This window comes from Adelges cooleyi, unplaced genomic scaffold, assembly GCF_023614345.1.
Source record: "Adelges cooleyi isolate 19-005CV unplaced genomic scaffold, UGA_ACOO_1.1 ACOO_flye_CR_arks_rails_tigmint_CR_PRNA_30, whole genome shotgun sequence".
NCBI lineage: Eukaryota > Metazoa > Arthropoda > Insecta > Hemiptera > Adelgidae > Adelges > Adelges cooleyi.
In genome coordinates this window covers 23,677,028-23,691,576 of record NW_026095971.1, presented here as the reverse complement: position 1 = coordinate 23,691,576, position 14,549 = coordinate 23,677,028, and the positions used below count along the sequence as shown (strand labels likewise).

Here is a 14,549-nt window from a genome sequence, read left to right as displayed (position 1 = left end):
CTGCCCTGTATTACACATACAAAAGCTATAATAAATACTAGTGTATAATAATTAACAACATACATTTATACATAAATATGTTTACATTAGGAAAACTAAATTAAGTAATATTTAGTATTGTAAACCAGTCTTGGTCGACAATCGCTTATTTTTGTATTTATATTCAAGATAGCCATTTTATTCGGAATAATTTGCTAAAAACTGCAATGCACGCAGATAAATTTTAACTTTTAATAGCTTATCCATAACTGGTTTTCGACCAGTCGAAATTTTCAGCAAATTGTTCTGAATAAAATGGCTATCTTGGATTAAAAAAATAAAAATAGTTAATTTTAGCACATTTTTGTGATGTTTAAAGGCTTGAGTATAGATTTTTGTTGTATTTTTTGTTATTCAAATAAAACGTTCAATTTTACAACTATGTACTTTATTTTATTTATTTGTTTTGTATCTGTACCAACGATAACTACCAGTATGGAATTTCGGAGCAACATTTTATACCAATGTTAAATAAAATAAATATGAAAAGGAATTACACGACCAAATTCCACAAGTTATGGTATTTTTTTTTTTTTTAATAAATTCAACTGTAATGTACATTTTTAAATATATTTTTTCTTGTAGCTAGCAAGCATAGCTTTTGTAGGTAGTACATGCGTTTTACCGTGTTTTCTTATTTTGTTATTTGTTCTTAACAACTGCGATTAGGTGTGTTATACACTAACAAAACATACATAGGTACCAAAAAACAACTTAAATGCTATTGTAAATATTGTGAACTTTTATAATACAATATAAACCACAATGCCGTTACAAGAAAAACATGATTAAACTTTTTGTATATAATATCTATATTATAAGAACATAGTCTAAACTCTGCGTCGAAGTAATGTATATGTACACGAACCAGCCGTGTAAATAAATGAACATGTTACACTGCAAACAACTGTTTAGGTTGTTCTGATTTTTTTGGTACCAAGTAGAACATTTAATTCCAAAAGCTGATCTAATCGATTATTGTCCAAGAAATTCTAGCAGCTCAACAATTCAAGTAAGTATTTCTGTGAGACTTTAAAAATTGTAAGTATCACTATTTACTCTAAACCTACATAACCATGAGCTTAGTGAGCCAAAAGTTTTGGTCTTAACCAGCGGGTCCATTAACAACGTTTTTGAGCGGTTTTTTAATTATTTTTTTTTTACCAAAACAAAGATACGAATAATGCGTTTTACACAGTCTACATTTCGGAGAGAATTCTATGATAGGTTATCATTTTTTTTTTATTATTTCTCTTGATGTATACTATTAAGTGTAGTGAAAAAATGCAATACGTCACAAAATTGGCGTACATTTGTGTGTAAAAAACTTACAAGTAAAAAAATTAATATATTTTGGCATAAAAGTCATAGACAGCAAAATGATTTAGGTTTACCATCATAACTAAAAAAAAAAAAAAATTGTAATAACTACAAAAATAAAAATTAATTAATTTCGCGGGGTACTAAATTCAACATAAGAAACGTGTACAACTTTATGATTTTAACTTTGTCTTAATGTTTATAGTAATTAAAAAGAGTTTTTTTTTTTGAAAAATTTCTTTTTATACAGTGTAGACAAGTTTACTTTGGGTGTTTTTCTCCCATTTTAAAGGGGAAGGAATGATTTTTTTAAAAACGTTTTGGCCCATTAAAGTATCTTTCGGGTAAGATTTCTGAGCTATAGAGTTGCTACACACAGAAATCAACCAATTTGTATTATTGTCCATTTTCATTGGGGTGAACTAACTACAATTTTCGCCAAATAAAGTAAATTTTAAGTTCAATTTCTAAATAAAAAAAATCAGTTTGGTGGTCTAGGAAATATTGTAGGCCTAGTAAAAAAATGTATGTTATAATATATCGTATAAAAGACACTCTCGCAAAACCATAACCTTCTCATCTCTGTACCGGAGGCAATTGTGAATAAAATATAAATAGTTTTTTATTTATTATTATTTGCAGATAAAAAATGAAACAATTCGGTTTTTTTATATTTTTTTTGTTCGTCAACATTTCGGCAGACAAAAAAGGTAATTATTTTATTTTCACATTTACAAACTTGAGGTGGTTGAAAATTTGTTTTTAAAATTGACCGCTTTTGTACATATTTTTGAATATGAAACTTTACTGTTTTTAATAACGTTTGTCTGTATAAATGACATCAATTATATAATGTTTACATTTCACAATAACTATTACAAACTTGAGGTAGTTGAAAATTTGAAAAAAAATCCAATATTTCCCACTTTTTTTACAGAGATTTATTTAAGGCCGGTTTACCTTACAAGTCAGTAACGTTTGTGTTTTATAAAAAAATAGTTTTTAAAGTTTTTTTAAAATTCATAGTTATTGTACATATTTTGTAATACAGATGCAGCCATTAAGTGTGCTTATAATATTAATGATGTAACCGTGGGAGATAATTCTAAAGCAAGTAAGATATATTTCAAATTGTTATAGTAATATATTACAAATGTTTTGTTTTATGTACCTAATTGACAAGTTACTTGTAAATTGAATACCTACTATAGTTTTTAGCAATAGTTAAGAAAAATCCACCAGGTATGTAGAACAGTGTACAGAGCATATTAATTAAAGTAACGATTTCCAATAATATAATCGACGAAGTAGCGTTAAGTTAAATGACTAACGTTTAAAGAATGGTTTAATATTATTCTAAAAATTTGTGTGGCGCCTAATTTTTATTTTATTTCAATTTTTTAATATAGCCCAAATCTTTTTTTGTTTATTCTAGATGGATTGGAGCATGTAATTGAAACAATGGTTGATGATAAGAGATATGTCAATCAATTCGGTAGTCATAATTATAATAATAATAATAAAAATGGGGCATGGTTTGGCGTCTGAAGTTAAGCTGTGGATTTTTACCCATGCCATGTCACTTTTACACGTGTTCCTCATACACAAATCCAACCCAACCCAAAAACCACCAACACAAATCAGTTGACAGCTAATGTCCTAAACAGAAGAAGCTTAAATATAATTAAAAAAAAAATAATAATAATAATTAAGGTAAAGGTAGAAAAAAATTTGAAAATTATATAAAAATTCCAATTAAAATTTATCTTTATGCAATATTGATAAGTGACATAAATATTAAAATGTTCTCAGAAACTCTAAATGGAATCTTCATAAAAAAAATTATGAAATTAGCTCGTCTTATATTATTTTCGTTGCCACAACTGTTTTCAATTCAGCCATTATATTTTTTTATAAAGATTCTCAAGTCTATTTGATATTGTTTTTTTTCTACTTTAACCTTCGTTTAATTTAAACCTTCCAGTTTATAATTATTTTAACGATTTATAATAGCAAATCGATTCAAATCGTTAATTTTTGTGATGTCAATTTCAGCAAAAATTAACTTTATGATCGCTTTACCGGGTAAGAGTTTTTGATAAATTTTAAGAAATTATTTCTATTATTTTATTCCTATTAAATTTTTCAAAGAGACCTTCACCGTATTGAATATACAGTAAAGCACGTTTCTTCAGAGTTACTAATGCACATGGTTTATCTACCTTGAAATTCGTCTTCCTGTTCATAATAGAATGGAAAATGAAATGCAATATCATTAATTTTCCTTCCTGTTGAATTTCCCCAAGAAATTGTCATCTAACTGAACATACAGTGGAGCACGTTTCTTCCTAGCTACCTTCGACTTCGTCTTGCAGTTTAAAAATTGAATAGAAAATTAAATGCATTACCATTCATTTATGTAATGTTCATTTCAGACCAAACGGAAATTGTCCTAAAAAAACCGGGTAATAATTTCTTTTGTACATTAAAGGAAATTTTTCCACGCAATTGTTTGATATTCACAATGCACATAAGAGTTTTGTTTTAATTTCAGATTGGAAAGGCAAAGTGGAGGTATTGGAAAGTAATCACATTTTTATATTTTATATTTCAATCATAAAAATTATTTAGGTACATTAAATTATGTTTTATTTCAAAATTAAGAGTAAGGCATTACCAAGTATAATATAACTTTAGCATTAATAGTAGATAGATTGTACATGCGTCTTTTACCTTGAGCTACCTTCCATTTTATAATACCTACTATAGAAAATAAAATGCAATGACTTTTAATTTATGTAATGTTCATTTCAGACAAAACGGATGTTGTACTAGGGATACCAGGTAATAATTATTTGCATTGCACATTATGGAAGTTTTTCCATACAATTGTTTAATATTCATTATGCACATAAGAGTTTTGTTATAGTTTCAGATTTTAACCACACAAAGGAATTCGAAAGTAATCTCATTTTTATTATTTATATATTTAATGCACATTTATTATTAATAAATACTTCAAGAAGAATCATATGTGCCTATTGACAAATGCCAGTACGACATATCGGTTTCAATCATAAAAATTATTTAGGTACATTAAAATATATTTTGTTTTAAAATTGAGTGTAAGGCATTACAAAGTATAATATAATTCTAGCAGAAATAGTTGATAGATTGCACATGTGTCTTTTACCTTAAGCTACCTTCACTTTATAATAGAATAGAAAATTAAATGCAATATCATTAATTTATGTATTGTTTATTTCAGACAAAGCGGATATTGTCCTCGGAAGACCGGGTAATAATTGTCATTTCGCATTTTAGAAGGTATTCCACACAATTGTTTGTTATTCTTCATGCACATAATAGTATTGCTATAGTTTCAGATTTTAGACATACAGAGGAATTCGAAAGTAATCTCATTTATATATTTTATATACTTAATGCACATTTATTATTTATAAATACTTTGCCTATTGACAAATGCCAGTATGACATATCGGTTTCAATTATAAAAAATATTTAGGTACATTAAAATATATTTTGTTCTAAAATTAAGGGTAAGGCATTACCAAGTATAATATTATAACGCTAGCAATAATAGTAGATAAATTGTACATGTTTTTTTTACCTTGCTTGAGCTACCTTCCAGTTTATAATAGAATAGAAAATTAAATGCAATATCATTCATTTATATATTGTTCATTTCAGACAAAACGGATGTTGTCCTAGGGATACCGGGTAATAATTATTTGCATTGCACATTATGGAAGTTTTTCCACACAATTGTTTGTTATTTTCCATACACATAAGAGTTTTGTTACAGTTTCAGATTTTAACCACACAAAGGAATTCGAAAGTAATCTCATTTTTATTATTCATTTTTAATATACTTAATGTACATTTATTATTTATAAATACTTCGAGATGAATCATAATATGTACCTATTGAAAAATGCCAGTATGACATATCGATTTCAATCATAAAAATTATTTAGGTACATTAAAATATATTTTGTTATAAAATTAAGGGTAATGCATTACCAAGTATAATATTATAACGCTAGCATTAATAGTAGATATATTGTACATGTGTCTTTTACCTTGAGCTACCTTTCAGTTTATAATGCAATAGAAAATTAAATGCAATATCATTAATTTATGCATTGTTTGTTTCAGACCTAGTGGAAAATGGCAAAGAATTACCGAGTAATAATTTTCATTGTACATTATGGGAGCGTTTCCACATGGTTGTTTAATATTCTTCATGCACACACGGTTTTAATTTAAATTTCAGGACATATATTATACAAAAGGGAATTGAAAAGTAAACACATTTTTTTATTTCATATTTAATATACTTAACGCATATTATATTTAAAATTACTTTGAGAATAATCGTATGTACTTAGGTTTCATAAAAAATATGTAGCTACAATAAAATACAATATATTTGTTTTGAAATTTAGGTGCTGGCAATCACCAATATATAATGCATGAAGAAATGGTAGCTATATTAGGACAAAGAATACGCGATGCAATAAGTAAATATTATGTTTAAAAAAATGATAATTCCTAGTGGCATATTTATGGGGGGAGGGAATGATCCCCTTGGTAGTTTAGTTTTTCATATTTCCTTGTATTACATTACTTTCAAGTATATGTGTTTTCTAACTATTCTGAAAATAATAAGGGGAGGGCGTTATCCCTCATATCCCTCTAAAAATGCGCCTTTGGTAATTCTAAAGATTGTGGGTTTTAAGAAAAACTCTAAAAAATCAAATTAAAGCTTAGTCATGAGCTGTATATATTTTATGCTTAAACTTTTAACTATTATTAGGAATATAATCTGAACAGTTTGTTCAAACGTCGCTATTAGAAATAAATTAACGTTTATACATAATGATTTTATGTTAAATATATTTGTTACAGATATTGAAGTGTCTGAATATTATAAACACAAAAGTAATTACGACTTTTTTGATAGTACTAAATAGCCATTAAACTTTGTATTGGGGTTGAAGAAGGAGAGAGATAAGTAGAGATAGTAGGAGAGAGTGAGGCTTAGTAAAAATTCACGGTGATATTTTGAACGTTACGATTGTAAATTAAATAGAAAAACTAATATTTTTCGCTCTTCATCAAAGTTGACTATAACGTTAATGTGTAATCAATTCTTTGGGATTTCAAGTATGGAAACAGCACATTCGTTGAGTTTCCACACTAATCACTGTTTGTACAAAAAACTAGTTGTATCACAATTATTGGTATTGTCATGTATCTCGAGCAACTAAAATATTTATTTTTTATTGTTAACATTTATTCTCAACTCGGTCGTTTAATGATTTTCGCAGATTCCGAAAAATTAGATTTGTCAACTCTCGCAAACGAGAGAAGGGAATTTTATGTTGCTCCAGCATTAAAACATATACTCACACGTGAATTGGGTAAATATTAATATGAAGTTGTATAGTTGTATATATATATATTTACAGGGTGTCACGGAAAGTTCTACCGAGCTTCAAATGAGACATTTAGGATGTTCTATGGGTACAATAAATGGTATTCATTTTTTTTTAATTTTAAAATTATTTAAAATAAAACTCGTATCTCATTAAAAAATGGTCTTATAAAAAAAATAATTTCAGATTTAAAATTGGAAGAAAAAATCTTGTTTAATTGATATGTAACATGAGTTTTTGGTATCTGGCCACACATACGTCCACATGGTGGCCACCGAGTGGCCACTGAGTGGCCGGCATGTGACTAAAACCAATATATGGCATGCGACACATAATTTAGTATAAAATCATACTAAGAACTCCACTGAATTAAGAATAAAATTCTTACCCAAAATGATGTGTCACATTTCATAAGTTGGTTTTGGTCATATGCCGGCCACTTAGTGGCCACTCGGTGGACGCATGTGTGGCCAGATACCAAAAAATCATGTTACATATCAATTCAACAAGATTTTTTCTCCCGATTTCAAATCTGAAATCTTTTTTTCGTAAGACCATTTTTTAATGAGGTACGAGTTCTATTTTAAATAATTTTAAAATTAAAAAAAAATGAATACCATTTATTGTACCTATAGAGTATCCTAAATGTCTCATTTTAAGCTCTGTAGAACTTTCCGTGACACCCTGTATATATGTATTTTTTAATGTATTTAATAGGACCGCATATAACTCTATTATTTTTGTATGTCTTTATTTAAAAAAAATAAAATAGTTGTGTCCTGCTACGTAAAGAAAAGTAGTAACTATTAAGCAATTTTTATAGCTAATCAAAACAAATGTTTTTATATTTTTTAGAGGCATCTGTGCAGCGTGTAGATGATGATGTATCTTTATTGCGGGTGTGTCGTTTTATAGGAATATACATAAGTACACAATTACCAGATTTATACATAACAGATCTCCAGATTGACTCGACTGATGGTACTTGTACCCTATGGGATAAATGTAATACACCAAAAAGATACAGAAAAATTAATGGCTCGTGGTCGCAAATAAGTTTAGATGACTTAAACGATGCAGTTGCACCACTTGAGCAACAGTTACGACTTGGATTTCTGTAAGATGTACTCTTATCAGACGAGAGCAGATACTTGTCAAAAAGAAGACGAATAACAGATAATAATTTAAATTAAAAAAATAAAACCCCGGAATCTATTCATTACATATTATATTATCATTTATCTTACTCTACATCATTGTACAAATTATTTCAACTACTATTATTAGTATATTAAAGACATTTCACCGCAATGTATACCCGTATGTTTTTTTTTTTTGTAGAAAAATCATTTGGTCGACGGTAAAGTGTAAAAATAATCCCAAAAGAGGAGGATTTTGGAAATTAATCAATAGAGATAGTGGATTAGAGATATAAGATATTAGAGATATTAGATTGTAGAAAATATCCATGTATTGATGTATCTACATGAAGTGTGGATACGCTCTTAACTTTTTTCTAATACTTGTACTGTAATGTGCCATTCTTTTTGGTTTTTGTACACAAATGATGAACGAAGTCGAATGGTTGAAGATTTAAAAAATAAGCAAGAATAGACTCTAAAACAGTTTTCAAAAGTAAGTTTAATTTTACAACAAAGTAAGCAATTAGATACACGAGTGATGTAAGATGGTTGTTACAGGTAGTGTGTACAACATCTCCCCGCCAAAAACAAATCTAATAGAAATAAAAATAGTAAAATGTTAAAAAAAAGTGTATGAACTTTATATGTCAATACTAGCTTACGCAAGATCGAACGACCAGAGGTTTAGATAAATTTAATTTACAAACGTTTTATTCAAAAAGAAAATATATATAGTTTTATTTAGCTGTATCACAGTATTATACAATTTTTTCCTAGTATTATTCGGCTGTTCTTGCCTGGAGTTGATTTTGCTGTATCTAAAAAAAAAAAAAATATACATATAAATTATGAAATACTTTAACCAGATCGATTGACCTGATGCATAACTATTTATATTTTAACTTAATGATTATGATTGTCAATTAATACTTAAATAATTAAGTCAGTTGGTTTTAATAACAAATGAATACATTTTAAAAGAAAGAAAGATTATATATATATATATATAATATAACAAATTAAATGGCAGTAGCGGTCAATCTTTTAGGAGTAAAATCTTAGTTATGTACAAAAAAATATATGTAGTAAAAAAGTATTAATAAGTGTAAAAAAGTATTAAGTAAGTATGCATAGAAAAGATATGGAATAAATATGTGAATAATTAAGAAAAACGTTAAAATGATTAAATTATTAAGAAAAGAAAAAGGTATTAAAATAAATAAAAATGTGAAGAATTATATTAGTTAGAGCTCAAATTGAATGCACAGGATTTTTTCCAAACGAGAAACTGATCACTTGTCGTTTTTAATTAATCTATATAATTTTTGAGTAATCTTATGAGTACTCTGTTAGGCTTATGAAAAGAAAAAGATGTGTGTTGTGGTTGTATGGTTTAAATTGTGTTTTGATTTTGTGTTTTGTGTTTAAAAGTGTTTTGTTGATTAATGATAAAAATATAATTAATATAGATAATTTGAGTAAGGACATTGTTGAAAAAAAAATAGTGTAAAGAATAATTATAAAGAAAATAATGTGAATTTTAAGTATGATGGTTTTGAAATGTGTAACATTTGAGTTCAACGGTATAACGAATGTTATACCTTAGGTTTTGTTTTCTTAACAGGTTGTAGTTGAACATGCACTGTCCCTGGTGTATTCCTAGTTATTCGTTTGTCTGAGTCTTTTCTAAACGTTTTGTTTAAAAGGTCTTCCTGGCCGGGTAAAGATTCCTGATTAATAATAATGGTACTGTCGTCTAAGTTAATTACATTTATCCCACTTGATTCTAATGTAACTTCAGATAAATCGAATTCTACCTTAATTTGAGAAGTGTCAACCTGCTTATTACCCATACAATTAACTTAATAAAAACTTATCTTATATTCTTATATATTACAGATTACCTCACAATAATGCGTTCATGGTGAGATGTTGTCCGTCAAAAAGGCGTCGAAGAACAATAAGTGCTTGAAATCTCTTCGATTGCCCCTCGGTGTGATGTTGGATGGATCAGTTTTATATAATTTTTAGAAATCAATTCAGGTTTCACATATAGTTATGGTATTGCGTATTGTATTATTAGGATTCAGGGTTTTACACGTGTAGACAATTTTCCGTTATAATGCTAGCATACAACATTTCATCCCTCAGAAAAAGGTATTTTGCGCATAAAATAAGCGAAATATCTTTAACAATATTGATTACATATCTGTGTATCGTTAAAATTTTACAATAGGCACTTAAAATTATAAACATGAATAGAATATTAGTTATACCTTTTTTTTTTTGAATACATAAAAATATTTGTATATAATTAGGTTAGTATTTAGTAATGATAACATTTTTTTTTTCAACAATTTTCTTTTACATTTATTTGAATATTTCTTATACCTAAATCAATACAATTACAATTTACATTTTTTTTGTGTTAGTTTATTAATAAATAATGTTTATAGATAATATCTTTAGTTGCTTTTAGAATCTATAAATGAAAGGAACGTTAAATTTATATCTTTGGTCCCAGGTAGAAGAAAGAACTTAAGTCAATTTTTCATAAAAATTTTTTTTTCCGTAGATTTAAAGCTTGATTTTTGCTGATTTTTTTGGTTCAACTGACAAAATAATTAGTAAAATTGACATAAGCCCTTTCTACCCGGGACCAAAGATATAATAACCGTGATATTATTATTAATCATAATCTACCTGACTCTGGGTGTTTTTCCTTTCAGCTCGGAGTGAGGAAAGACAAATTCTGTCTCTCCTTGAACTTTTTGTGGAACATACACCTTTCGTCTTCTGTGATGAGATGCGAACAATCCGGGTAGCAATAAAAAGGGTAGACTTGATCTGAGGCCAGAACAATACTAGTTCAGTGTGAAGGGAAACGAGTCCTGTCTCCCTTTGAACTTTTTAGGCATAGTCTAGCCTACAGTATCTCGTCGGTTGTATTAGCCTCTACTAGTATATCCCAAAGTGATCGTCTAATTTTATGGATAGTGCAAAAAGATTACACGGGGATTGCTCGTACTCATTGTTATGTCTAATGTATTAATTCTAATGTAGGTAGGAAAGTTTTCCATTCACCTAGAACATTAAAACATATATTTTTTTTAGAATTTAAATGTTAGTGTCACTTATGCTCACTTATTTCGTAATGTTAGTTCATATACTATAGGTTATGTTTTTTTTTTGTTTTTTTTTTTTTGTTTTTCTTTTTCCTTAACTTAGGCATATCCTTAATTAATCTATAAAATTTAATTGGCCTTAATTTACTAATAATATAATTCAAGACACAGCGGCTAGCAATCGTATCAAAAACCGGGTCATGAAAAGTCATATGGGGGGAGTGTGTTTCTATACACGTAAAGTCATGAGCTTCCCGCAGGTTCAGCTCCCTACCCCCTTTTTTAACCTCCCCTAAAAACTCATCGTAATAAATCTTCCCGGTCACCATGTTTATAAGCTTCAAATTGAACCGCCCGTCATTGTTATTATCCCAGGCGGTCATATTCAAATATTTATAAACGTTTTTTACTCCAAATTGTTGCAATATTTTGTAATCATGGTTACCGTTCCAAAACACTACGATGGGTTTTCTTGAACCTTTGTGAATATATTTTGAAATGGAGGATAAATTCATCGTCGAGGGCCCCTTTTGATACAATCCCTTGTTCAACTCGTTTAATAACGAGCCGAACGCTGGTTTTGTTTCCTTAAACCTAATACATTGGCGGGTGAGTGATTTCAGTTCCTGGGGCGTGGCCTGCCGGGGCCAATGAGTGGTTACTACCATCGGGAACCCCGATAGTTTCACTGGGTTGTTGTTCTTGTGCGTCGACAGCAGGCACCCTGACACAGCGATATACTCACTGTGTGTCTTTGGCAGAAACTCGAAATCAGCCACTATGATTTTTATGTTTGCACTAAAACAGGTTTTATTACATTATTACAGATATAACATTATACGTATATTAATCGTCCTTCACCGTGATTATTTTAATATTTAAATTACTATACTAAAATTTATATAAACTACTTTCTATTTGTTACTTTTATTACTAATATTTTACATAGGTATTTCCTCTCCTGCGTGCACGGCTTGCCCAATCCTATTGGCTCGTGCTCGCCTCAAGCGATTATATTGCAATATATCATTTAGATATAGTACAACCAGAATAATCATTAGGTTAGCTACACTGAGACCTAACAAAACGTATTCATAAATGCTTTGTATAAATGGTACATGAAAAATGTTGGCTTCTGCTTCGAGTTGCCTTGTGGACTTCCCGTTAGTTAAAAGATCACTAATTGAACGAACATTGTTTTTATGTTACTTTTTAAAATATTTAAATAAATTGGATTTGTTTTTTAATGCGAAAATCAAAAATAGTTTTTAGTTTTTACGTAGTCTCTATCGCCAGTACAATAGACAAGTATTTCGGACTTAGAAAAAAAATTATAAAAAATACTTAAGCTTAACTTAAGGCCCCAAATTTAGTCTTATTTGAAAGCTTAGAACATTTACTATACTATTATGTAGATTTGAAAAGTCGAAATTTACCGAAACCTTCTCGGCAGGGTACTTAAACCGAAAAAGTAAGTCAGTACAACAGATCACTATAGACCATATTAAAAAAAAAAATTTTTAATACTCAGACCTCATTCGTACACTCCATTTTGGCTTCATTCGAAAGCTAAGAACATGTGCTATAACAATATGTAGTTTTAAAAAGTTAAAATTTCCCGGAACCCCATCGGCGGGTTAGGTCTATAACAAATATATACATGTTATTATATAATAATACCGAGCTAAAAAGTACGTTCCACGGAGTCCAGAGGTACACTATAGTGTACCACCCAAAATTGTTCGATATTTTTCAAATGTGATTTTTTTCACTCGGGGGATTTTTTTACTGTATTTCTTAATATTTTCAATCGTTACTACACAATTAAAAATTATGTACAAATTACTAAGTAATTGCAGTACAAATTTTTACTAATTTGTAGTACCTATCATATTTGGACCAAAGATTTTTTTCAAAACGGACTTATTTAAATGTATTCATTATTTTATAAAAAAAAAAAAAGCTATTTTATTTTTAATAATTAAAATTTAAAACTGTACACAGGGAAATTAAATATTTTATAATTGATTACTATTTAATATTCAAATTTATGTTTACATATCGTACCTAACTGCAATAGAACTATGGAAATCGTAGATGATAAGATAACTTTTGCTGGGAAAATCATTGTGCATCATAACCGTCTCTTATGTTACCCACCATTTAATTATTAAAATATAAATTTATAAATTTAAATATTATTACAATGACAACTATATTTTCTCTTTTAATATTATAATATTATATATGTGCACAACATCAAGTGTTTTAACATCATAATACAATATTTTTATGAAAACAGCAAGAGACAGAAAACTATTAGAGGCAGTAAGTTGTTTTTATCTAGTTCATGATATTATCATTTTTTTTTAAGTACTTAAAGGTTTTTGTTTGAAATATTAGGGATTATGAAAATAATTCCGATTTTGTTCTTGTATATTTTTAACATTTTTTGATTTCAGTGCCTACAGGTTATAAAATTGTAATATTTATTTTTAACAAATGGTGTACATAAACACTTTTCATTACTAACATTTCAATGACTTGTGTTGTTTTGTTCTTACTACATGAATCTTTCCAGAAGATTTGTATTACTTGTTAAGATAAAATACAGGGTGATCCAACTAACGTAAGACACTAATTTTCTCTGAAAGTATGAATATTTTACGAATTTTTTTCCCCCTAAAATTTTAGGTACATATTTAGCTACATTTTTCAATATTTAGAAAAATTTTATCTTCAACCCTTATACGTTAAATAAGTACGAACCTCGTTTTTTCAAATGGGAACATATGTTTTAAATTCCATAAATATAAAGACAAAAAATCTAAAAAAATGTTAGCGTTTGAATTTTTAATTTTCATCCATTTGTTCGCTGTTTATGACTTTGTAAAGATTTGAATTTTTGTCTATATTTCTTAATAATTTCATTCGATTCGACAAAGACAAGTAGTTTTATTACGACGGTCATCACATCAAATATAATAATAATTTGATGTTAACGCATTCCGTATCATAATCAGATATAATAAATAACCATACATTATTAGACGAAAGGTAGACTGTTACGGATAACGGACTTTACACTTTAACCTAATCTAGCTGGAGCTAGTCATTAGCTGGTTATCTCGGATAACAATCTAGTATCTAAACTATGCATCAGTTACCACGAAATAATCGAGTGACCAGTACCCATAATATATTTTATTATTTGTACAAAATCGCATTATATTTATTATTTGTACATAACCTCATCGCTAACAAATTTCGACTTCGAAGTTCACACGTTTTCTATTAGTGAAATGAGAAATTGCAAACTTAATTAAAAAATGTTAGTAAATTTACATTTTACTTTATAGTAAATATGATAGCATGCTTATTGTAGTTATGTCATAACTCGTTATTTTATAATTTTTTAAATATATCAATTGATAATATTTGCTCTCGACTTTATTTTGACG

The 14,549-nt window shown here is 28.2% G+C and overlaps 1 protein-coding gene across 4 annotated transcripts; it reads left to right on the top strand.

Moving 5' to 3' along the window:
- Positions 1-658: 658 nt before the first annotated feature.
- On the top strand, positions 659-8,072 carry LOC126838479 (uncharacterized). 4 transcript variants are annotated; one of them, XM_050572959.1, is made up of 20 exons: positions 659-1,051; positions 2,002-2,069; positions 2,297-2,326; positions 2,411-2,473; positions 2,795-2,854; positions 3,415-3,444; positions 3,795-3,824; positions 3,914-3,943; positions 4,174-4,203; positions 4,289-4,321; positions 4,628-4,657; positions 4,740-4,772; positions 5,071-5,100; positions 5,186-5,218; positions 5,539-5,568; positions 5,657-5,686; positions 5,829-5,903; positions 6,292-6,324; positions 6,714-6,806; positions 7,677-8,072. In XM_050572959.1, exons 2-20 carry the CDS (start codon positions 2,009-2,011, stop codon positions 7,940-7,942), a joined length of 1,020 nt encoding a protein of 339 aa, XP_050428916.1. In that variant the 5' UTR covers positions 659-1,051; positions 2,002-2,008; the 3' UTR covers positions 7,943-8,072. The 4 variants fall into 4 exon arrangements, with proteins under 4 accessions (XP_050428916.1, XP_050428917.1, XP_050428919.1 ...); XM_050572960.1 differs by lacking the exons at positions 5,071-5,100; positions 5,186-5,218; XM_050572962.1 differs by lacking the exons at positions 4,289-4,321; positions 4,628-4,657; positions 4,740-4,772; positions 5,071-5,100.
- The last annotated feature ends 6,477 nt before the right edge of the window (positions 8,073-14,549 follow it).